The 24717-nt window shown below is 43.3% G+C and overlaps 1 protein-coding gene across 1 annotated transcript in view; it reads right to left on the bottom strand.

The window, feature by feature from the left end:
- Nucleotides 1-24717, bottom strand: part of LOC124594981 (E3 ubiquitin-protein ligase ZNF598) — a 77087-nt gene that overhangs the window by 47785 nt on the left and 4585 nt on the right. Inside the window, exon 4 of the mRNA XM_047133512.1 lies at nucleotides 6782-6894. Within this exon, the coding sequence (XP_046989468.1) occupies nucleotides 6782-6894 (113 nt within the window). The remainder of the gene's footprint in view (nucleotides 1-6781; nucleotides 6895-24717) is intronic.

Raw genomic sequence — 24717 nt, 5'->3', positions numbered from 1 at the left:
GACCTCATTTTAGACATGCCCTCAACTTTTCCACAAAAAACTGAGGCTTTGTGGTCAGAAATGAGTTCCCATCTGTCCGGCTGCAAACCAGAAATCAAGGAGAATACGTTTCACCAGGTAATTTAGACCGCCGTTCCTCCCCTGGTGTGGGCAGGGAAGGGAATGATTGGGGGGGGTCATACTTTAAAGTGTTGAACTTCCCTTTCTTAGAGACTTGTGCTTACGCACTATTCTTATTTCTTTTCATGGTGGTCCCACGAGCAGCTAGGGGAAGGAATGTCCACCCAGACAGAGCCTCGCTTGCCTGGGTAAGCCTAATACAAGTGGGGGGCGGCAGCTTCCCCAGAGGTCGTCCGCTAGCAACTGTTCTACCTCAGCAGCCATGCGTCTCCTCAGCGTGCAGCACATCTTGAGATTGAGGTTTTTTTTTTATAGAGGTTTACACCATCCTCGTGACCCAGGCAGTTAAGACAAGATCCCCGGGCTCTGTACCGTACAACGTTCCACCATCGCACCTTACGGTGGTCATTTAAGCACGCTCAGAGCTTACGGTATTGAGGACTGGTGGCACTTCCCAGTCCCCAGCTCAGGGACCCCAGGGTCACCAAGCCCGTACCCAGCAACTAAATGCTGAGCCCCCTGAGGGGAGGGGAAGAGAGAAGTAAAGTTGGGAGGGGCAGTAGGGTAAAGATGGGAGCGGTAGGCCACCCCCAAGGACCAGCCACGAAGGAGTGCCCCCTTCATCACCCAATTCCACTCCAGACTGGAACAACTAAAACACATCCTTCTTCAGGGCTTACATTACCTACCTTCATACCCTGAAATGAGGAGCATCATACCAAAGATCCATGCCAACCCTCCTAAAACACCCAACCTCAACAGCATACTAGTCCACCTCTATGCCACTCCCAATCTGAGGCCCTTGCCACGAAGATCATGTCCCTGTGGAAGACCCATGTGCAAGACCTGGCTGCAGCTTAGCTTGCAAATCACACAACTGGTTTCATAGGGAGCCCTGCCTTTGATAGGATAGATGATGTTAGTGACAGATTGGAGAAGGTGGTGGTAGGATGATGTATGGAGCAGGTCTTGCATCTAGGTCTATTACAGGGGTATGAGCCATGAGGCAAGAAATTGGGAGCAGGGGTTGTTTAAGGATGGACGAGTATATTGTGTAGACTTGGTGGACGGCGGAATACCATGGTAGAAGGGATGGGAAGGATATTGGGTAGGACATTTCTCATTTCAGGGCACTACGAGAGGTAATCGAAACCCCGGCAGAAAATGTAATTCAGTTGCTCCAGTCCCAGATGGTACTGAGTTACTAGAGGAATGCTCCTCTGAGGCCGGACTGGGGGACTTTGGGAGGTGGTGGGAGATTGGAAAGATAAGCCACGGGAGATTTGCTTTTGTACAAGGATGAGAGGATGATTACTGTCAGTGAAGGCTTCAGTAAGACCATTGGTATGTTTAGAGAGGTACTGCTCGTCACGGCAGACGCGATGACCACGGGCGGCTAGGCTGTATGGAAGGGACTTCTTGGTATGGAAAGGGTGGCAGCTGTCGAGGTGGATGTATTTCTGGTGGTTAGTAGGTTTGATATGGACAGAGGTACTGATGTAGCCATCTCTGAGGTGGAGGTCAACATCTAGGAAGGTGGCTTTTTGGGTTGAGTAGGACCAGGTGAAGCAAATGGGGGAGAAGTTGTTGAGGTTCTGGAGAAATATGAATAAGGTGTATTCACCTTCAATCCAGATAGCAAAGATGTCATCAGTGAATCTGTACCAGGTGAGGGGTTTAGGATTCTGATTTTTAGGAAGGATTCCTCTACATGGCCCATGAAAGGGTTAGCATATGATGGTGCTAAGAGGGTACCCATAGCTGTACCATCGATTTGTTTGTAGGTAATGCCTTCGAAGGAGAAGTAATTGTGAGTAAGGATATAGTTGGTCTCGGAGAATAGGAAGGAGGTTGTTGGTTTGGAATCCATGGGGCGCCTGGAAACGTAGTGTTCGATAGCATTAAGGCCATGGGCATTAGAAATGTTAGTGTACAGGGAGATGGCATCAATAGTGACGAACAGGGCACGGTGTGGTAAAGGGAAAGGAACTGTGGAGAGTTGGTCAAGGAAATGGTTGGGATCTTTTATATAGGAGGATAGGTTCTGGGTAATAGGTTGAAGGTGTTGGTCTCTGAGAGCAGAGATTTTCTCAGTGGTGGCACAGTAACTGGCCACAATGGGATGTCCTGGGTGGTTGGGTTTATTGACTTAGGAAGCATCTAAAAGGTGGTAGTGCGGGGAGTAGTAGGGGTAAGTAGAGAGATGGACTCTGGGGAGAGGTTCTAGGATGGGCCGAAGGATTTGAATAGTGACTGGAGATCCTGCTGGATTGCTGGAATGGGATCCCTTTGACATGGTTTGTAGGTGGAAGCATCTGACAGCTGACAAGAGTCCTTCTGCCATGTAACCCTTGCGGTTCAAAACTACGGAGGTGGAGCCTTTGTCTGCAGATAGTATTATAAGATCAGGATCATTTTTTAGATGGTGGACTGCAGTTCTTTTTGCGGATGTAAGTTTAGTACGCATGATGAGGGATTTGGGGAATGATGGTGAGGCAAGGTTCGAGGATAAGAAATTCTGTAAAGTTAACAGGGGGTGGTTTGGAGGCAGTGGGGGTGGATCACGGTTGGATGGAGGAGCGAACTGAGTTAGGCAAGGTTCAATACTGGTCTCTGGTCGAGTCTGATTGGTCGGGTTGGTGGCGAAAAAGTGTTTCCACTGTAGGGACCGGGAGAAGAATAGAAGATCTTTAACTAGTCCTGTATGGTTGAATCTGAGAATGGGGCAAAAGGTGAGGCATTTGGAAAGGACTGATATTTCTGTGGGACTGAGGCTTCTAGAAGTAAGGTTCATGGCTGTGTTGCGGGTCTGTTTAGGTTTTGAGTTCTGTGTGGTGGTGGGAGGGAGTTTTGGAGGGTGGGGTAAGTGTGGTAGGTCTACGAGAGAGGGTTAATCAGCTATGAGGGGGCGTGGGGGAGGTTTGGAGGTTCTTGCAGAAGTGGTGGATAGCGGTACTCTGAGGCGGGAGTAGGAAGTGAGCAGGATGGAAAGCTATTTGAGATGGCGTTGTGAATGTTGCTGAAGTTCCTGACGGGCACGAGTTGACATGTGTGTCATGGGTTCCAGGAATTTGGGAGTACATAGCGGGAGAATTCTGCGGATAGAAAGAATGTACTGCAAGAAGGATTGGACTTGGTTGATATGGTTTTGTAGGACTATGTTAGTGAGGGCTAAGGATTGGCGGAATCTGAACAGGTGGAGGTCATTGTGGAATGAGGGGTGGCAATCAGAGATGGGTAATTTGATGGTAAGGCCATTGGGGGGGGGGGGGGGGGGGGGGGGTTATAAGCCAAGCAACAACACAGGAACAGTATGTGGGACTGAGATCTGGCTAGGGATAAGAAAACTTTTCTGTATTGACGCAGATGGAAGGAGCAAGGATCCATGGTGGAGCAAAAATGCGAAAAAATACGTAAGAAAGTAAAATTACGTCCAAATTACACAAAAATACACCCAAATGTGTGTGAAAAGTACGAAATTGATGCACAGGGGGGGAAAGAGATGAAATCTGAGGAAGACGATAATAGTGGAAGGCAAAAGCTCACTAAAATTGGTGAGAAGTCTCAAAGGTCAAAGTAGAGAATAACTAATAATTAATAAATATATGTATATTACTGTGGGTAGCAGGTTTGAGTGCGGATAAGCGTAGAGAAAGGGGACGGCAGATATGACTGGATGAGGTGGATTTAGTGGGTACGAACAGGGACATTCTCCGCCAGGTAATCACCTCTCATCGTGCCCTGAAATGAGAAATGTCCTACCCACTATCCTTCCCATCCCTCCTACCACGGTATTCCGCCGTCCACCAAACCTACACAATATATTCATCCATCCTTACACAACCCTTGCTCCCAATCCCTTACCTCATGGCTCATACCCCTGTAACAGACCTAGAAGCTAGACCTGTCGCATACATCCTCCTACCACCACCTACTCCAGTCCAGCCACTAGCATCACCTATCCCATCAAAGGCAGGGCTACCTGTGAAACCAGTCATGATTTACAAGCTAAGCTGCAACCACTGTGCTGCATTCTATGTAGGCATGACAACCAACAAGCTGTCTGTCCGCATGAACGGCACCGACAAACTGTGGCCAAAAAACAAGTGGACCACCCTGTAGCTGAACATGTTGCCAAACATGATACCCCTCATCTCAATGACTGTTCACAGCCTGTGCCATATGTATCCTTCCCACCAACACCAGTTTTTCTGAACTGCGCAGGTGGGAACTTTCCCTGCAATACACCTTACGTTTCTATATCCCTCCTGGCCTCAACCTTCGTTAGTCACTGTCCTCACCCATCCAGCCCCCTCCCTGTTCCTACTCCAGCACTACACAGCTGTCATTTCACCGCCACACCCAGTTTTTATTTCTCTCCTTTCCGCTACTTACCCCCTCCCCCCTTCTCTCCTTCCCTCCGTCTAAACTGCAACAATTCACTGTCAGCCACTCCCACCATACTATCCCTCCCCCTCCCCACCCCAGCCTCCTCCTTACCCCCACCCAGTCGCCACTCTCATCATGCACTGGTGCTGCTGCTCGCAGTGTAGTTTCAGCTCTCTGAGACTGCAGACGTATGTGCAAGTTGCGCTTGCGTATGTTTGTGTGTCTACTGCTGACAAAGGCCTTAATGGCCGAAAGCTCTGATTGTGTGAATCTTTTTTATTGTGCCTATCCCGACTCAGCATCACCGCATTCATTACACAGGTTTTTATATGGGTATGATTACCAATCTGATGCCTACCAGGATGAACGGCCACCGCCACCATGTGGCACAACATGCAGCTGAACATAACATGTTTGATTTCAACGGCTGCTTCACTACCTGAGCTAACTGGATCCTTCCCTCCATTACCAGCTTTTGCAAAATGCACATGGAAATTATCCATACAAATGAAAGTTATCCATACAACACATTCTTCACTCTCGAAATTATCCTGCCCTCAACCTATGGCAACAAGCTGTTCCCACACCCTCTGCCCAAGCTTCCAACCCCTCTGTCCATCACCTACTCTCAATGCTCACCTTCCACCCTCTGTGTGCTGCCCCCTGCTAGCACACTCGCCCATCTTCCCTGCTCCTCTCCTTTTTTGCTCCACGTTTCCCACCTCCCCACACCACGATCTCTTGACTCTGCGCTCATCAGCAATCTCGTCCCTGCACCCTCTTCTACGCAGCATTCATCCCCCCCCCCCCCCCCCCCCAAATCCCGCTACACACACACACACACACACACACACACACACACACACACACACACACACACACACACCGCTACCCCTTCTCCCTCCCCGTCCCTCCAGATTGCTGCTTACAACCCATGTGACAGTTGCATTCTGGACCGTGCTTCCAGAGTTGGCCGTCATGTGTGCATGAGGTAAGCTTGCTTGTGCGAATAAATGATGTGTTTCTTTTTCTGATGAAGGCTGTGGCCAAAAGCTAATGTGCAAGTGTCTTTAATTGTGCCTGTATGCAAGTCATGGTGTCATCTTTACAGTAAGTTGTAATTTATCCTCTCCTTATATTGATGACATTCCAAACCTGGAATTTCCTTTCCTTGATTTTATCCTACTCTTAATTTATTCTTTCAGTCACACCGCGTTTTCTGTACATACCACCACGAAGGAGAGCCGTAAGAGATGTTGAAGGGGGAATAGGGTTTATGTCATTAGAGGCAGAGCACCTGCATATTGTACAAGGCTTGGGGAGAAAATGTGCCTCTCATCAAAGAAGACATCCAGACATTCAACTTAAATTACTTAGGGAAAACTCAGAAAAACCTACATCCATAAGGAGAACTTCAATGTCACTGCTCTTGAATCCAAGCTCAGTATCTTAACCAACTCGTCATCTCACTTAGGTGTTTCAACTAAACAAATCTGTGTTGATGTGCAAACATTTGAGGCTTAATTTATGTAACACTTGTTAGATGTTTAAGAAAATAATGTACTGCATAAATCTTTCACTTTCTTTCTGTGTTTAAATTTGTAATTTAATTCCATACAGCACTGTGATATTGACAGGGAACATCAATGAAAGCTCAATTTTCACGGCAATGTGAAACTTACCAACCGAGGTTTTGAAAGATTATGAATCAATGAATTATGCCAAGGTGAATACAAATGGTGTTATTGTTTTTAGTTCTTTTGGTCATAACTTCTCAGCACAGGCATTAACTTCTTGGTACATACATACCGTCACAAACCGTTTTCAATTTTCTTCACATCTTACAGAGTGAAAAACGAAGTATGTGTAAAATTTATTCACAACCAAATGTCACAAGTTGCAAATCTTTAGCTGCACACCCCAAATTTTAAAATGCCATTCAAGAAAATTGTGTGTGTGTGTGTGTGTGTGTGTGTGTGTGTGTGTATTTTTTAATTTTTTACTCAAAGTTCTAAGTTGCTTGCAACATTCGGTATTTTGAATTACCTTTATTGGAAGATAAATCACGTTCAGTCTTTTTACCAAAATGGCAGATGATGCAACACAATACAATGATATGAAAATGAATTTAATATTTACTCTTCCACAAAGAAAGAGGGAATTTATAAATTTCTTCACAATTAAAATCCCTCGCAAATTGCAATCTGACAAGTTTCAATACACTACTGAAAAAGAAAAAATGAAAATAAAACACACAGGTGTTCAGGTTTACCTTTTAAGTCTATCGCAGATCGAAACACTGATGTAAATTTTTCTTCAACACACCCTCCTTCCTCACATAAAAAGTGCTCTGCTCGAAAATGGTCTCGTAAAAAGTCATAGGAACTGAAACAAAATAACAATTAATAATCACGCAGAATTAAACCAAATTTTTAATATTGTGCTTTTGAACTGTGATTAAATTTAGATATTGGTTCATATGTAGTAGAATTTAGCACATTAATGTTCGTTTTTCTTACTTGTGTTCTTTAATAAGTCCTTGAGTATTTATTACTGTTAAATCCTTTCAGATACTGTAAGCAAATAGGTGTCCTTTCCAGTAGTTTTAATAACCCACCAAGTCTCCTGGAATATACTCAGAAGTTTTCCCAGTGTAGTTAAATCGTATAAGCCTGTATTCTTGTTTCTTTTACACAAAAAATCCAAAATGGACAATGTGCTGGCAGTATAGTTTCCTCTCCATCTTTAAACACAATATAAAGGTAACTTCATCATCTAGAAATGATAAATTATGCTTCCAATAATACGAGGGTAATCCCAAAAGTAAGGTCCGCTATTTTTTTAATAAGTACATAGACGTGTTTACTTCTACAATGGTTTACATCAGTTTACAGTTTGAACATTTAGCTATTTTTCGACATAATCCCCCTTACTGTTGACGCATTTTTGTAGACGCTGTGGCAGTTTTTGTATGCCCATGTCATACCAGCTTGCCACCATGCTGTTCATAAAGTTATGAACCCGTTCTTTCACCGTGTCGTCGGAGCTGAATCGCTTTCTGGCCAAATGTTCTTTTAACCTAGGGAACAGGTGATAGTCACTGGGCGCCAAGTCAGGACTATAGGGAAGGTAGGTGATTATGTTCCTCTGAAGCTGTTGTGGGAGAACAACCTTGCCGAGCGATGTATGGGCGAGCGTTGTCACGGAGAATGTGTACGCCATTGCTCAAAATTCCTCTTCTGTGGCTCTGAACTGCCCGTTTGAGTTTTATCAGAGTCTCACAGTACCTGTCAGCATTAATTGCGGTCCCCGCGATTCAGCTCCAATGATGAGATTAAAGAAGAGGTTCATAACTTTCTGAACAGCATGGCAGTGAGCTGGTATGACATGGGCATACAAAAACTGCAACAGCATCTACAAAAATGCATCGACAGAAATGGTAATTATGTTGAAAAATAGCTCAATGTTCAAGCTGTAAATTGATGTAAACCATTGTAGAAATAAAGAGGTCTATGTACTTCTACAAAAGTAGGAGACCTTACTTTTGGGATTACCCTCATATGTCACTGAAGGGTGACAATTTACTGCTGAAGTCATACTTGTAACTTAATGGTATGGATCAAAACACAATGGACAGAGACAGTGAAATACAGGAGCAGTTATAACAAGTCCTAAAGATTACTGAAGCTAAATGATCAGGCAGAAAAATTATGGCTGTTCACTTGAGGAAGCAGTCAGACTCAAATTGGAAAGCAAAATCTTTAAATGTAACAACATCTAGTCACTTTGTTAAACTGCATAGTTTATTAATGCAACCAAGTAGTGTTGGTGCACTAGAAACAAAACAAAGCAGTACTCATACACACAGATAAAAGGCTTTTTTGAGAACACCATATCCAACTGCACAGCCTACCCCTTCAGCACACAGCAATCTATGACTACACTCAACAGTAATCAGTTACTTTTTGATGCAGTTTACCTAACAAACAAGATGCAGAAGTTTACTGTAGTACCCAAGTACCTATTTAATGCCACTACTGGAAATTATTTTCACATATCTACACAATCTACTGTGTCCTTTTTCTTTACTAAGGATTTGTAAATCTAAAGGGAGACTAAACTAATGAATTAATTGATTAGAAACATGTTGGAGAGCAGATTTGATAGTTAAGTATGCCTACTGAAAGACACCCTAGTTCTAATAAGTTTCTGTGGAATGAATACATAACTATTTATGAGAAGATGAAAGTTACTGAGTGAGGAATAGTTTATCGTTCTGCTACAAATATAAATTTTTTTGACAAATGTTGATCGTGTTAGGACAGCAACCAGCCACAAATTTACTTTGAGTTCCTTTATTCAAAGGAAACCGTTACCGGTTTCGAATCGTTGCGATTCATCATCAGACGGTTTACACGCTTTCTTTCTACATTTGGTGTGTTTTTTACAGATTAATTGTCCTAAAATATAAATAAAACACAATTACAAACACGTCACATACAGATGGTTGCGTTGCAGATTTTCGTTGCATGTGACTTACGTGAAACGTCGGTTTCGAGTGATTGTTTCTATAACGTTCATCCAATCGATGTAAATGCATTCCCACTGCATCCTCGTTGTTGCACACGTAATAGTTCTCACTGTACACTTTAGATTTGTCACTGAGTTCATTCCAACCACGCACCACATGTTTTGGTACATACAAAGAGCTTACAAACATATGTATGTACCAAAACATGTGGTGCGTGGTTGGAATGAACTCAGTGACAAATCTAAAGTGTACAGTGAGAACTATTACGTGTGCAACAACGAGGATGCAGTGGGAATGCATTTACATCGATTGGATGAACGTTATAGAAACAATCACTCGAAACCGACGTTTCACGTAAGTCACATGCAACGAAAATCTGCAACGCAACCATCTGTATGTGACGTGTTTGTAATTGTGTTTTATTTATATTTTAGGACAATTAATCTGTAAAAAACACACCAAATGTAGAAAGAAAGCGTGTAAACCGTCTGATGATGAATCGCAACGATTCGAAACCGGTAACGGTTTCCTTTGAATAAAGGAACTCAAAGTAAATTTGTGGCTGGTTGCTGTCCTAACACGATCAACATTTGTCTTCAAAAACAGCCACGGTCTCCAAAATGTCGTCATATGACAAAATTGCATAAATTTTTTTGCTATACTGAGGCTCTCTTGTACATTTTTTGTCATTCACTGAACTCTAAATTGGCAATGGAGGGAGCTGGCTGATAAAGTACGTCCAGATAGCAGCCCGTACTGGCACTGCAACTGAATGTCAAAGCCTCTCATTGCCTTGCAAGCAAACATGGGTTTCATACTTTTTTAAAAAAAGAGGAAAAGAAATCTCAAGACTGATTCATTATCACTACTGTGATAAACACAATGGACACTTAATTTGGTACGACTACAGCAAACAGTTTTTTCAGCATACATACACACACAGGGTGAGTCACGTAACACCCCCTCTATTCCAGAGGCGATTGCACGTATCGACATGCGGTTTTCGGTGAATCATAGCGGACTATGGGGCACATACGTTGGTACATGCACAATAATCACAACGTTTATATTGACCGAGATAATGAAGCAAGTAAATGTTTTTAAATGGGATGCTACACCTTTTTTAGCATCATTCGAACGCTCTGGAAAAGACATGTATAGTGATGTAACGCATGTTGCTATTGTGATTCAAACTTTGCTTAAAAGACACTGGGGAATATTGTGCGATTGAAGGTTGAGGCGGTCGGAAGCGACTGCAGACTGTAAACACGCCTCGCGCGTCCCGGAAAGCAGGCGCGTCGTACAACTAGTAGGTTGTGCGACTTTGAACCAGTAGGACGTGTGTCTCCTTATCCAGACGTAGTAGCTGCTTGAACATTACATCTAGATATGGACACAAATCAGAAGTTAGGCATGTTACTTCTGTATGGCGAATGTCGTAGGAATGCTGTCGAAACCGTATGGCGGTACAGGGATATGTATCCTGATTGTCGGTGTCCCACTCGCTAGGCCATTGCAAGAATGATTACTACACTAGTGCAAACAGGTAGCTTTAACAGCAAACAAAGGAGGAGGAAGAAGACTGCGACCGACAGAGACCACGAAGACGCTGTTCTGGCCATGACGTTTATCGATCCTCATTGTGGCACGTGACGTATTGCCACGGAATGTGGGGTCAGCCAGACGAGTGTCATGCGCATTCTGCACCGGCATAAGTTCCACCCGTATCACCTTTCACCCCATCAGGCACTCTAGACGCGATTTCGAACATCGTATCAAATTTTGTCGGTCTGCTCTGCGACACCTGCGAGATGATAGTACATTCTTCAGACGTGTGCTCTTCACTGACGAAGCAACATTCACTAATCACGGGAAAGTAAATTTACATAACGTGCACTACTGGGCAGTTGAGAACCCACATTGGCTGCATCAGGTACAGCACCAAAGGCCATGGTGCGTCAACGTGTGGTGCGGCATTGTAGGAAATTACATTGTCAGACCTTATTTCATTATAGGAGTATTAAATGGAAATAAGTATGGAGACTTTCTTAGGAACATTCTACCCATTCTGCTAGAGGAGATACCACTCAATGAGCGCCTGTGTATGTGGTTCCAACACAACGGCTGCCCAGCTAACTTCTCACATGTTTCAAGTCAAATATTGAATGAGACATTTCCTGACCATTGGACTGGATGGAATGCTGTAGTACAATTGCCTGCCAGGTGCCCGGATTTGACTCCACTTGATTTCTTTTTGTGGGGAACACTGAAAGATGCGGTCTACCGCGAAGCCCCAACAATGCCAGATGACATGCACCGCCGAATCGTCACAGCTTGCTCCGCCATATCATCCACTGACCTTTCATCTGTTACCCATTCTCTTGAACGTCGATTACAGATGTGTCTTGCAGTCGAGGGTAAACCGTTTGAGTACATGCTTAAGTAAAGTACAATGCCATGTTTTGTTAACAACACTATGAATTGTGAAGGTTATCAATAGGTGCCAATGTATTATTAAATGATATGTGTCAATGACCAGTAACATCCTTGAAGTATAAATGTAACATGTGTGGACAATGTGTATACCACGTAGGTTGTCCTTCTGTCATATTATTTGGTGGGAGGTGGTCAGCATATGAATGAATAAAATGATTATCTTATCAAATGTTTATTCTCTCTAATTATAATGTCCAATACTATCTGTGGAAACAGTAGTTTCACAGCAGACACTTTGTTACCCCACACACACACACTCAGGCGTCACCTGGTGAAAACTTTTCCATGACACATCCATCAATAACATTATCAGTGGCTTACTGTGCGTCAGGTGTGAAATGTAAGCAGGAAGAGGGCAAAGCTTAAATGAGAAACTGCATGACAAAGTGGTTGCTATGTTCACACAATAACTATTCATTTCAGCCTGGGAATGTCCATGCATTTGGCATAGTTCTCATAATCCCCTTTTGATATGCAATTAGCTAGCATGTGCCACAGTTAAATACGAAATGCGACTTGCCACCCTTGTACCTATGGTGTATCATGAAGAGGGCGGATGACGATTTACCTACATAGCGTAGGCCATCCATGCTGCAAAGAGCACGGCAACTCGGCCTGCGGGTCACGCGATGCGTGTTTACGGTCTGCAGCCGCTTTGACCACCTCGACCTTCAATCATACAATACTTACCAGCGTCTTTTAAGCAAAGTTGGAATCAATATAGCAACAAGCGTTACATCACTATATGCGGTTTTTCCAGAGCGTTCGAATGATGCTAAAAAAAGTGTAGCGTCCCACTAAAAAAACATGTACTTGCCTCATTATCTCGGTCAATATAAACGTTGTGATTATTGTGCATGTACCAAAGTATGTGCCCATAGTCGGCTACGATTCGCCGAACATGTTTGTTGATACGTGCAATCGCCCCCGGGAATCAAAGGGGGTGTTACGTCTTACGCCACTAACCCTGTATCCCAGTTTTCACAACATGGAATAAACAACACACGTAAAAATATCATCGATGGTTACGGGAAAATACACACGCTTCAGTGGATATATATACAGTGATAGTATAAGTAATTCTGAACAAAAAATGTTATATGAAAATAGGTTCACAAATGCTTCGTTAGGGAGGTATGGGTATTGGACGGAACTTGAATTCTGCAAAATTGATGTGCACAACATGAACGTATATGCAATACAACTGGACGGTAACGTGATTTTCTTGCAAACAATGCACAGGTACATGCCATGTTTACACTATGCAACCTACCACGTATTATGGTCTTGTGACTTACATAGTACAATCACTCGTCGTTTGTGCAGTTGTGCCCTGTAAGCCGCATTGTGTAGTGTACTGGCGACAGATCAGTTAACTGCGTAGCGTACGGTGTTAACTGTGTTCGTATAAGCCTTGCTAATAATGCCACATGTCTACAGTAATGAGGAATACGCAGATGTGGCGTATGTTTATGGCTTCTGTGAGAGTAGTGCTACCGCTGCAAGAGAAGAATACCACAGGTGCTTTCTGACTCTATGATTACCTGATTGCAGGGTGTCTACCAATGTGTTTATCACTTTGCATGCAACAGGCTCTCTTCCAAGCAGACATTTTTTGTCTGAGCATGCACGTCAACAAACTTTGCAAGAACAGTAAGAAATTATCGCAAGTGTTGAGCCAAGTCCTAGTACAAGCATACAAAGAATGTCCCTTTGTATGAAAGTCCTACAGACACTTGTATGGGAAATGTTACATGCAGAAAACCTGTATCCATTTCACATACAGCATGTCAAAAATCTCCACATTGGCGACACTGCCCAATGACTTCAATTCTGTCACTGGGTAATTGAGAATAGTCATTTGCTTCCATACATACTATTCACTGACGAATCCCAGTTTTCACGACATGGAATAAACAACACATGCAAAAATCATCGATGGTCACGGGAAAATACACACGCTTCAGTGGATAGCAATTTCCAAGTTCATTTTGCCATAATTGTTTGGTGCAGCATGATCGGTAAGCTTTTGATAGGTACATTATTACCAATAGTCAATTGACAGGAGAGAGGTACCCACATTTTTTGGAAAATTCATTTGTGGAACTACTGGAAGGCATTCCTTTAGCCAAGCGAACTGGAATGTACTTGCAACATGACTGTACCCCTCGACATGTTATCTTACGTGTGAGGGACCATCTCAACTGGCCTCCAAGATCACCTGACCTTACACCCCTAGATTTCTGTTTATGGAGTTGGATGAAATCAGAGGCGCATAAAGTGACAGTAAACACACGAGATGAACTGCTTTGTCACATCATGGACGCTGCTGAACTGATTAGCAACCAATCACATGCAACTGCACAACCAACACAACATGTAAACGCTAGAGCGCAAAAGTGCATTTATGTTCATGGTTGGACATATGAACCTGTTCTGTGAACAGTATTAAAGCCGTTCGTAAAAGACATGGTACGTCTTTGTCAGCTGAATACATTTAACATGCATGTTGTAATGCATTAGGTACTAAATGCAAAGGAAATAAACGTTATGTAACATAACTGTACTTCTCATGTAAACATCCATGTTGTGCACATCAGTTTTGCAGAATTGAAGTTCCTTTCAATACCCATACCTCCCTAATGAAACTTTTGCAGATGAATGTTCATATAACAGTTTTTTTGTTCAGAATTACTTATACTATCACTATGTAAAATAATGACCTTTCCTCCCCAAACACCAAAATTAAAAAATGGAGGATTTAGTGGCTAGAATCTTTCTTTTTGTTCATCAAATCAGACGGCTACAGCTAACTGTGTAGATTTGAAAATCATTGTATTTCTGTTTCATGACACAGATGATAATCTCTGTTGACTTACAGAAGATGCTTACGTTACAACAGAAAGAGCCAAATAATCTGTAAAGCACCCCTAGTTCTCCCTGTTGCCTGCTAAGATCCACTGCATTCCTCTCACTGCTCCTCTCCCCACAGCAGTCCTAATATGGAGGCAAGACACTTAGCTATTGATCCTTCAGAACAGTAATGTAATCTCTCAATATTATGAGCTACTTTGATTCTAAAGTGGTAAGGGTACATACTTTTCAAAACACATGATGCAGGTGCTGAAAATATGTGGGGGCACAAGAACTGAAAATTCATGACGCATGAATGTTGGAGATACACTCATCAGATGCTTGGTTGGTTGGTTGAAGAGAGGGGAGGGGGTACCAAACTACAAGGTCATCGGTCCCTTGTTGCCAGTAAAATAATTCCACAATGGAAAGAAGACAATAAAGGAGATGTATAGAACAATAACAAGAGGAACAACAGAAGGACAACCAACACTACCATGGACAAAACAGGAAAAGAAAACCACAGATAAAAGCAAGAAACAGTTAGAAGGGGTAAAAACAAGAGAGCAGATGCCTGTGGCTGGCCAACCATGACAATAAAAAGGAAAAGCCAGCCACTCTGCGACACTTGAAAACATCCGCGTTAAAAGCATTAGAGTCGGGAACTCAAAAGGATAAAGGAAATGCACTAAAACTTACATAGAATGATAAAACTTAAAAATAAATTAGCCGATGAGGCGTTGTCAGCTAAAATTAATGGCAACGAGTCTGGCAACTGAAGAGTCCGTAGCAGGGCAGCCAAAGGAGGACAGCTCACCACAATATGGGCCACTGTCAGCCGGGTGCCGCACTGACACTGAGGTGGGTCATCACGGTGCAGGAGATAGCTGTGTGTTACTCAAGCATGGCCAATGCGGAGCCAGCAGAGAACCACATAGTCCATGCGAGAGGGCTGCGTGAAGGAATGCCACACATTTGTAGTCTACTTAATGGCACGCAGTTTGTTGTGTGTGCTGAGTTCATACCATTTCGACTCTCAAAGCCACAAAACCTGGCGGCGGAGTACTGAATGCAGGCCAGTTGCAGAGAAGCCGATCTCCATAAGCAGTTTCCGCATAGCCTGTTTGGCCAGCCTGTCAGCAAGTTCATTGCCTGGGATTCCTACATGACCTGGGGTCCACACAAACAGCACTGAAAGACTGGACCCTTCCAGGGCATAGATGGACTCCTTGATGGTCGTTACCAAAGTATGATAAAGATAGCATTGGTCGATAACCTGTAGGCTGCTCAAGGAGTCAGTACAAAGAAGAAACAACTCCCCAGGACGTGAACGGAGGTACTAAAGAGCACGACATATAGCCATCAGCTTTGTAGAGCTGCAGCAGCACAGAGCGATCTGCACCCGAGTTTGTATTGCTCAGGCAGCGGAGGGCATTGAGGTGCTGCCTGCATTCCTGCTTCAACTGATGAGGATGAGGAAGGCACGTCAATCGGGTGTCGAAAACAAGTCCTAAGAATCGATATGTCTCCACTACAGTGAGTGGATCATCATTAAGGAAAAGTTCTGGTTGCGGATGAACAGTATGATGCCGACAGAAGTGCATAACACACAACTTTGAGGCTGAAAAATGGTAGCTGTGGGCTAGAGCGCATGACTGTGTCTTGTGGATGGCAACCTGTAGGTGCTGCTCAACAACACCAGTACTGGAGGAGAGCAATGCGAAATGCAGAAGTCAGCTGCTGCTAGACCATTAATGGCCACTAAAAATAGAGATACAGTAAATACAGAGCAATGTGGAACCTCATTCTTCTGGACAGGGGTAGGGTGGAAGGGGGGTGGGGGTGGGGGGGAGGAACTATCAGAAGCACAACTTCGACACAGAAAGTACGGAGCGACAGGAAGTTCTGGATAAAAATTGGGAACGGGCCCCAGAGACCTCACTCATATAATGCGGCAAGGATATTATGTCGCCAGGTCGTGTCGTAAGCTTTTCGTAACTCAAAAATGACGGCAAACAGGTGTTGGCGTCTCGAAAAAGCTATTCGGATTGCAGACTCGAGGGATACTAAATTATCACTGGAAGATCGCCCCTGGCAGAAACCGCCCAGGCATGCAGCCAGTAGTCCAAGTGACTCCAGAATCCAACACAACTGCTGACTTACCATACGTTCTAACAGCTTACAAAGAACGTTGGTGAAGCTAATGGGCCGATAGCTATCAACATCAAGCGGTCTTTTCCCCCCTCCCCCTGGGTTTGAGCACTGGAATGATGGCGCTCTCCCACCATTGTGATGGAAAGGCGCCATCGCACCAGATCCAGTTGATGATGAAGAGATGTCGCTTGTAGTCAGATGAGAGACGTTTGATCATCAGACTATGGATCTCATTCCCCCCCAGAAGTTGTGTCCGGGCAATGTGCAAGAACGCTGAAGAGCTCCCTATCTGTAAACAGAGTGTTATAGGGTTCACTGTGATGTTCAGTGAATGAGAGGGCTTTCCTTTCCATCCACTGTTTGAGGGAATAATACTCTAATGCGGGGGTTCAAGCATAATGCTCAGCAAAGTGCTCAGCAATTGCATTTGCGTTGGTAGATAACACACCATTGATGTTAATGCCAGTAACACCTGTCGGGGTCTGGTACCCACAAACAAGTTTGATCTTCGTCCAGACTTGGGAAGGTGACGTATGGCACCAAATGGTCAAGATGTACCTCCTCCAACATGCCTGTTTCCATCTTTTTATAAGCTGACAAATGCGGGCACAGAACTGTTAAAAACAAAGGTGCTCTAGGGAAGGATGCCACTTATATTGCTGTAGAGCTCGCCGACACTTTTTAATGGCCTTGGCAATTTCTGGCGACCACCAAGGTACTGACTTTCGCTGGTGGCACCCTAAAGAACAAGGGATTGTTTTTTCCACCGCAGAAATGATCGTTCCAGTGACCTGCTCAACTACCACATCGATGGTATCGTGGGGGAGATTCAGCAGTGACAGCAGAGGTGTAAGCTTCCCTGCCTTGTTTAAAGCCCATCTTGGTAGACGTCCAGGGCAATGCCACTGGGGGAGTGACAAGAAGATGGGGGAGTGATCACTACCACACAAATCATCGCGGGCCCTCCAGTGAGCAGATGGGAGAAGTCCTGGGCTGCTGAAGGATAATCGATGCCGAGTAAATGCCATGAACCACACTGAAAAGTGAAGGGGCCCCAGTATTTAAAAGGCAGAGGTCGAGTTGAGACAGGAAAGTTTTGACATCTCTACCAGTAAGCACAGTGCCACCCCACAATGGTTATGGGCATTAAAATCTCCCAAAAGTAGGAAATGCTTAGGGAGTTGATGAATCAGTGCAGTCTATGTGTTCAGGGGTACTGAACAATCCGGATCAGTGCAGTCAATGTGTTCAGGGGTACTGAACAATCTGGAGGAAGATATACGTTGCAGACAGTTACTTCCTGCATCATCCTTATCTTGACAGCCATATCTTCAGGAGGAATTTGAAGGGGTACAGGTTTACTGCATACTGAGTTCAGGACACAAATTCCGCCTGACAATTGTAGTCGCTATGGTTCTTGTAATATCCCCTATAGCTGCGAAGAGCAGGGGTCCGCATTCTGGGAACCAGGTTTCCTGGAGGGCAATGCAGGAAGCAAGTGTAAAGCTTAACAGTTGCCGTAGCTCAGCCAGGTGGTGAAAAAAACCACCGCTATTCCACTGGAGGATGATGATATTGTGACACTGGGAAGGCATGAAAGGTGTAAAGGAGGCAGGTTATGCCTCAGGGTCACCTGCTGCCCCCGATTAAGTATTTGTAGCCATTTCTATGGTGGATGAGGCATCAGTGAGATCCAGGTCCGCAGTGGATGCTAAGATCTCCACCGCAGCCTCAGATGCAGAATTTATAGTGAGTGGTGGTGTTGGGGCCACCAGACAATCCTGTTTCTTAGCAGACTACTACTAAGTTTGCTTGCTCTCTCGCTTCTTTTTATGGACTTGCTGGGATGATTTCTCCAAAGCAGCTTCAGGCACAGAGGAAGACCGTGAAGCTCTTTGTCCAGCAGCTTTTGGCTCCTTGAGCTACTGGTGAGTGTCCGCTGTGGCATTAGTGGAGACCATAGGAGAGACGGCCCCAAGGGACCCCTTCTGCATGAGAAGATCAAGAGGAGGCTGTTGCTTCTCCAGCTGGGGGTGGGGACTAATGTCCCCTACATTTAGGGGGACCTTGCTCCCGAAGGAGGTAATTTGGGAGCAACAGCAGGGGATTTTCCCCCTACAACCAAGAGGGCAGATGTAATCTGGAGGCCCAGAGAGCCCACTATTCATGGCACAGAGTGTAGAACGGCTGGTGATTGTGATGGTAGCGTGTGTGGATATCAACCAAACGGGGTGTAATCATTCAAGTTTATGTTTAGCCTCTTGGTAAGTCAACCGGTCCAGGGTCTTGTACTCCATGATTTTCCATTTCTTTTGGAGTACTGAGCAGCATGGCGAGTAGGGGGGAGTGCTGCTCTCTGTAGTTGATGAAAGTGGGAGGAGGCGCACAGGGAGTATCTGGATGCGGTGGACGTCTGCATTCTCGAAATACAGTGTTGGAAATGCAGCGGGAAGACATGTTCCCAAATTTCCAGCACTTAAAGCACCGCAAAGGGGGAGGGACGTACGCTTTTACATCACAGCGGTAAACCATCGCCTTGACTTTTTCATGCAACGAACTCTCAAAGGCCAAGATGAAGGCACAGTTGTCTTTGAGTCCCCTGTAAACGCGCTGGATGAAATGAACACCGCACCGTTCTAGATTGGCGTGGAGCTCATCATGCAACTGCAAGAGGTGGTCTCGATGGAAAATAATCCCCTGGACCATGCTGAGGCTTTAATGGGGAGCGACAGAAACAAGAATATCACCCAGCTGGTCACAAGTGAGTAACACCCCGGATTGGGCTGGGGATGGTGTCTGAATCAAGACTGCACCGCTTCTCATCTTGGACAGTTCTGTCACTTCCTCGAACTTATCCTCAAGATGTTGAACAAAAAACTGAGGCTTTTTAGGTAGAAAGGAGTCCCCGTCCATTCTGCTACAGACTAAATACCAAGGCGAGTATGGCCCAGTTGTCTCCAGGTACCGCAGAGCCAGAATGCAGTCCCCAAACTGCTCCTCCAAGACATCAAACACACTCCTGCTTTGATGGGGTCAAGTTCAGTCTTGCATGAACCGCATTTTGTTGAAGTCAGGGTCACTTTGGATAATGGGGATGAAATCATTTTCCAAAACCTTCATGTACCACTTGGCAGTCACAGTACTATCAAGAAATATCACACCAATTATTTCGTGACTGAACACTGAACAACACACTGTCACCCACTGTCGGTGAAGAGACTTCTAGATCACAGTGCCCTAAATGTGCCAATTTTGGTAACTGATGAATCCATCCAAATAAAAATGGACTTTGTCGTTAAACCAGACCATATTCACATCAAAGTCCTGTTCGTCAATTACATGGACAACAGTGTTGGTGTAATACAACCACTGTTCCATGACCCTGGGATTAATGGCTGATGCCTTTGAATTTTGTATAGGATGAGATGCAGGTCAGCAACAACAATTTGTTGCAGTATCTCCCAGTTAATTCCCACCTGTTGTGCAGTTTATCCAATTGATTTCCTGGCACTGATTTGAAACACAGTGCATGTCTTCTTGATGTTTTCGCCCTTTTTTAGACAATCAACCGCCAACACTGTCATCACAGACACTACCCGTTCCTTCAAACTTACAAATCAAATTCTTGTTTGTTAGCTCACTTGGACTGGTTGTCTTCATCTTCAACTCTGCTGCAAACTTCCTTTGAGCCGCAATTGGTCTATTATTGCTCACATAGTAGACCTTCGCTAGTGCTATAAGCTCACACATGCTGTACAATGACATTTTCAAATGCAAATATTCGACAACAATAAGACAGATGTGCATGCTTATACCAATTCCCATTATGCCCCGCTGCCAACCATGCAGTTTGAACATCTTTATGCAAACTGGTCCGAACTTACAACAATTTTATTTCATACAGTTCAATAATTGTCACCCTGTAACTAGTCCGCAGCTCGCGTTCAAGTGGCTAGCACTGCTGCAGCTAAATCACTGGGTCATGGGTTCGATTCCTGGCATCTTGAGGAAAACCATTACTTCTGAACAGTATATAAGTTGTTTTATCATCACATAACTTTCACAGATTACACCCAGCTGAATATTTCCACTTTAAAGTACAGAAAGAGAAGATTCACTTCTAGCAACTTTGGTTGATTGCAATAAAAATGTAGTCATATGTAGTACATTCCTTCACTCAACAATAACTCTGTATCTCTTGTTAATAACACAAACCCTGACATACGAACTACCACTTACTTTCTGTCATTTGTCTTCCTTCTTGTATACGATACTGATGATTTTATGCAGATTTTAAAAAGGCGTTTTAATTGTTGTGATGTGAATTGTGGTGTTCAAAGACATCACTACAAAACTATTTTACTCAAAATGGTGCAGAAGCCACTGCACACCCTTTGTGTATTTCCCCTTTGCTTTCCATTGTATGTTGTTCTTTTCTTATTTAGGTACTGAAGAGAATAATGCTGATGCATCAAACGCCTTTAACGCAACTATGACACCAGAAAGGATCTGTGACCCGTATGCCAACATGTCAGTTTTCCTTTCACAGAAGCACAAATAATGAGTGTAGACTGCCAGAGGGCATTGGGGCTATGCTCCACTGCTCTTCTCTACCCTCAGGCAGACAAAGTTCTCATTTGCTTACATTTAAATCTGGCTGCCTTTGTATAAGTCCGCACTATCCCAGGCTCACATATTATGTGCATACCCAATACCAGCAATGTGGGGTAAAAAAAAAAACTAGCATAGCATTTCAGCAATATTTTCATGGCCCAAAATATTTTTGTCTACATAGTTCAGAAAATATACGGAAAGATACCATCGGGAACAAAATCAAATGTGTAAATGTGTTTTCTTCTAAAAATCAAAATATGGGTTTTGTATTATTATACATTGGGGTGGCTTATTAGGAGACAGTTACTGCTATCATCATTTACTACTGTTTTCAGTGTCATATTGATACAGGAATTAACTAAAATGTGTTTTGCAAACATAAAATTTGATATGTTAAAGAATTACTTAATGTAGTCTCGTAATTTAAATGAAGTCACATTTAGTAGCTAGCATAAAACTTAAAAAGCCTTCAAATATGATTCAAACACCCTACAATAATAAAGCACATAATAGTAAGTAAATTGATAGATGAGGTTAATTGAATCTATTGATAGCAGATATCGGCTTTGTCCTGTGACAATATATGACGTAAAACGACTTATGTGAGCAAATAGAAAACTGACAATTATTCTTTATTTATATAATTTCTTGGAATCCGCTTTGTGACAACAAACACAGGAATGTAGTCCGAGATACAAGATAAAGTGAAAGTTTGGTTCTAAGTTGACAAAGCCAACAAATGTGAATACGACATCTTAGTTGTGGTGTCATACTGATCTGTAGCATAGCCTGTGGTCTATACAAGGTTGGAAGGCAGCAGTTTCGTTGTGAGATGATAAAGCAGTATCACAGGATTTCAAAAATGCTCTTCCACTGAGACGGCAATATGGGTGATTCCAAGTCAGTTCAACCAGGGGCTCCAGCTCAGTCTCAGATTTGACTGAAATTCAGTACACTAATTCTACCATGTGTGGAACACTTGTGTACAAAGTATTAGTTCCCCCTTGTGAAAGAAGGTGGCGTGACCTGGACATTGCAACCCGCATTTGGCAATCTATCTTCAGATCCAATTTCAGGTCTTAATAACTTTGGAACTATTCCACACAGTCCAATGAAATTTTTACAACCCAGTAACATCCATTTAGAGAAAACACTCCATGAATCGAAACACCAACAACATATTTCTGAGGGAAAATAAATTCCAAAATGTGATTAGAAAAATGTAATACGTTAAAAGGTACATATTGTAGGTGCCCTCTATGCCAAATATAATTCACTCAAAAAGGGTATAAATTTTTTGTGGTAAGCTTAATGTGGCCTACACACACACACACACACACACACACACACACACACACACACACACACACACACAATCATGCCAATATCAGGAACAAAAACTAAGTTACCTGCACATCAAAATACAAACATTTGAAAAATTACCTGAAAAACATGGATTTTCGAAGTGTGGTAGCAAAAAAGGGACAAAAGGTTTCCAAGCCAAATTTCACACACTGCATAGGTAGACCATAATGATATATATCTCCAAATTTCAGCATGTTATTGCAAGACATTTGCTTACAATGGAAGTTGACGGATGTATTTGGTGATGTGGCCATTGTTCCACAACACAATTTTGTAAAAAACATATCGTAAACTGTTCTGCCTCTTCTTATCCTCTCCCACAACTGTTTAATCACTAAGCAACAACATATAGACAGATTAACACAACCTATCATTAATGTTTACTGCACCTTAACTGCTAAAAACCAGTTTATTGTGCTTTGAACAGAAGTTCTCCCAAACTTTAGCTACTGTACCCCTCTTTACACTGAGTGGAAAATTGTACAGTCTTCCTGACACTGTGGTAAGAACAGGAACTGTCATAAGAATATGTTCAAAAGGTATCTAACACCTGTCTGCCAAACATGGCCAATGAAATGATCTTACTGGTCCTGCTGGTGGCATGAAATTCACAAATACATCACTTTCTGCTTCACAGCACTCTGCAACACATCCTAAGTACCATTTGTCATCATAAACAGCAATAACATAGCAACCTGGTTGTATGTTGCTGCTTTTGCTTCTGAATCATGAGTCAGACACACTGTGAATACACATGTTGTGCAAGAACCTATAGTTATAACCGGACAGTCTGCTCATCTGCACATTGTCAGAGACCGCTGGAGAGAAGTGTTGATGGCTCCTTGTGCCTGCAACAGCTTTAACGTGTTCTAGTCTGCTTTTTTGCAACTCTTCGACTAATTTCACCTCATCTTTCGAAACACAGAATGACTGTACGCCGGAGATATTTTTCTGTACCCAGATAAATAATTGAAGAAAATGGCTCTGAGCACTATGGGACTCAACTGCTGTGGTCATAAGTCCCCTAGAACTTAGAACTACTTAAACCTAACTAACCGAAGGACAGCACACAACACCCAGCCATCACGAGGCAGAGAAAATCCCTGACCCCGCCGAGAATCGAACCCGGGCGTGGGAAGCGAGAACGCTACCGCACGACCACGAGATGCGGGCAAATGATTGAAGAGGAGTTAGAATGTGACCTTCTGTAGGGTGCAGCAGACTAGCTCGTGATGCCATGCGCTTAATGGTAGCACCAATACCATCACATACATTTTTACCATGACTTGATGCAAAAAAATTCCATTCTGCTTGAATCTGAAAATCATGGTAATGCACGCCTAAATTTTTGAGATTTCTACAATTTTTTTACTGACTAGCTGCCCCATCACTGAAGTATTTTGCAAAATGTATGTGAGGCAGCTTGTTTTTCACACGTCATGACAGTGCGAATGTGGGCATGAGCTGCAGCGACATCATGAATTAAACAGTCACTAAAAACGCACAGGTTCATGACAGACACATCACCTGATTCACCTCTATGGTAAATTGCAAATGGCTGGAGAGTTACTTGACTGTTGGTCCCAATGATATCCTTGGATGGCATCTTCAACTATAAATGCATAATTTCCAGAAAAGTCTAGTATCACTATAATTTCATCTTGTTTCAAATTATCCTTACAAAACTGGAGATAAGCCGAGTGTGCTGTTGCTGTGAAGCTGTGTGTGGTCAGTTTGTCAGTTTTTTGACAACACATTTCAACAAAATCTTCCACTGTACTTTGCTTTGTTCCAATACTTGTGCAATCCATGTGTGACCACTGTTTATAAGAGACAAGTTCGTCACCCATAAGGAGTTCACCATACAGTTTGTTATTCATGTGTGCTGCACGATTTGTCTTACCACGACACTTTTCACACCTGTGTATCATGCACTGGTAGGAACTGATGTCGCACACTAGCAGCTTCATTGCACCTTTGTAATCCATACCAGAATCCTTTATAGCAGCAAACATCAGCTTAGCATTTTGATGGGTCTCACATACACAAACATTGTGTGTGCTCCCCATTTTGGCTGAAGATTGAAAAAAGATGATAAACCTACTTTGGTATTGGGATACTTTTCCTTTAATTCTACATATAGTTCTGATATGTTGCATAGCAACAGTCTTTTTTGCATCTGTACACGTACATTT

This window comes from Schistocerca americana, chromosome 2 (genome assembly GCF_021461395.2).
Source record: "Schistocerca americana isolate TAMUIC-IGC-003095 chromosome 2, iqSchAmer2.1, whole genome shotgun sequence".
NCBI classification, from domain to species: domain Eukaryota; kingdom Metazoa; phylum Arthropoda; class Insecta; order Orthoptera; family Acrididae; genus Schistocerca; species Schistocerca americana.
This window is presented reverse-complemented; position numbering and strand designations above follow the sequence as displayed.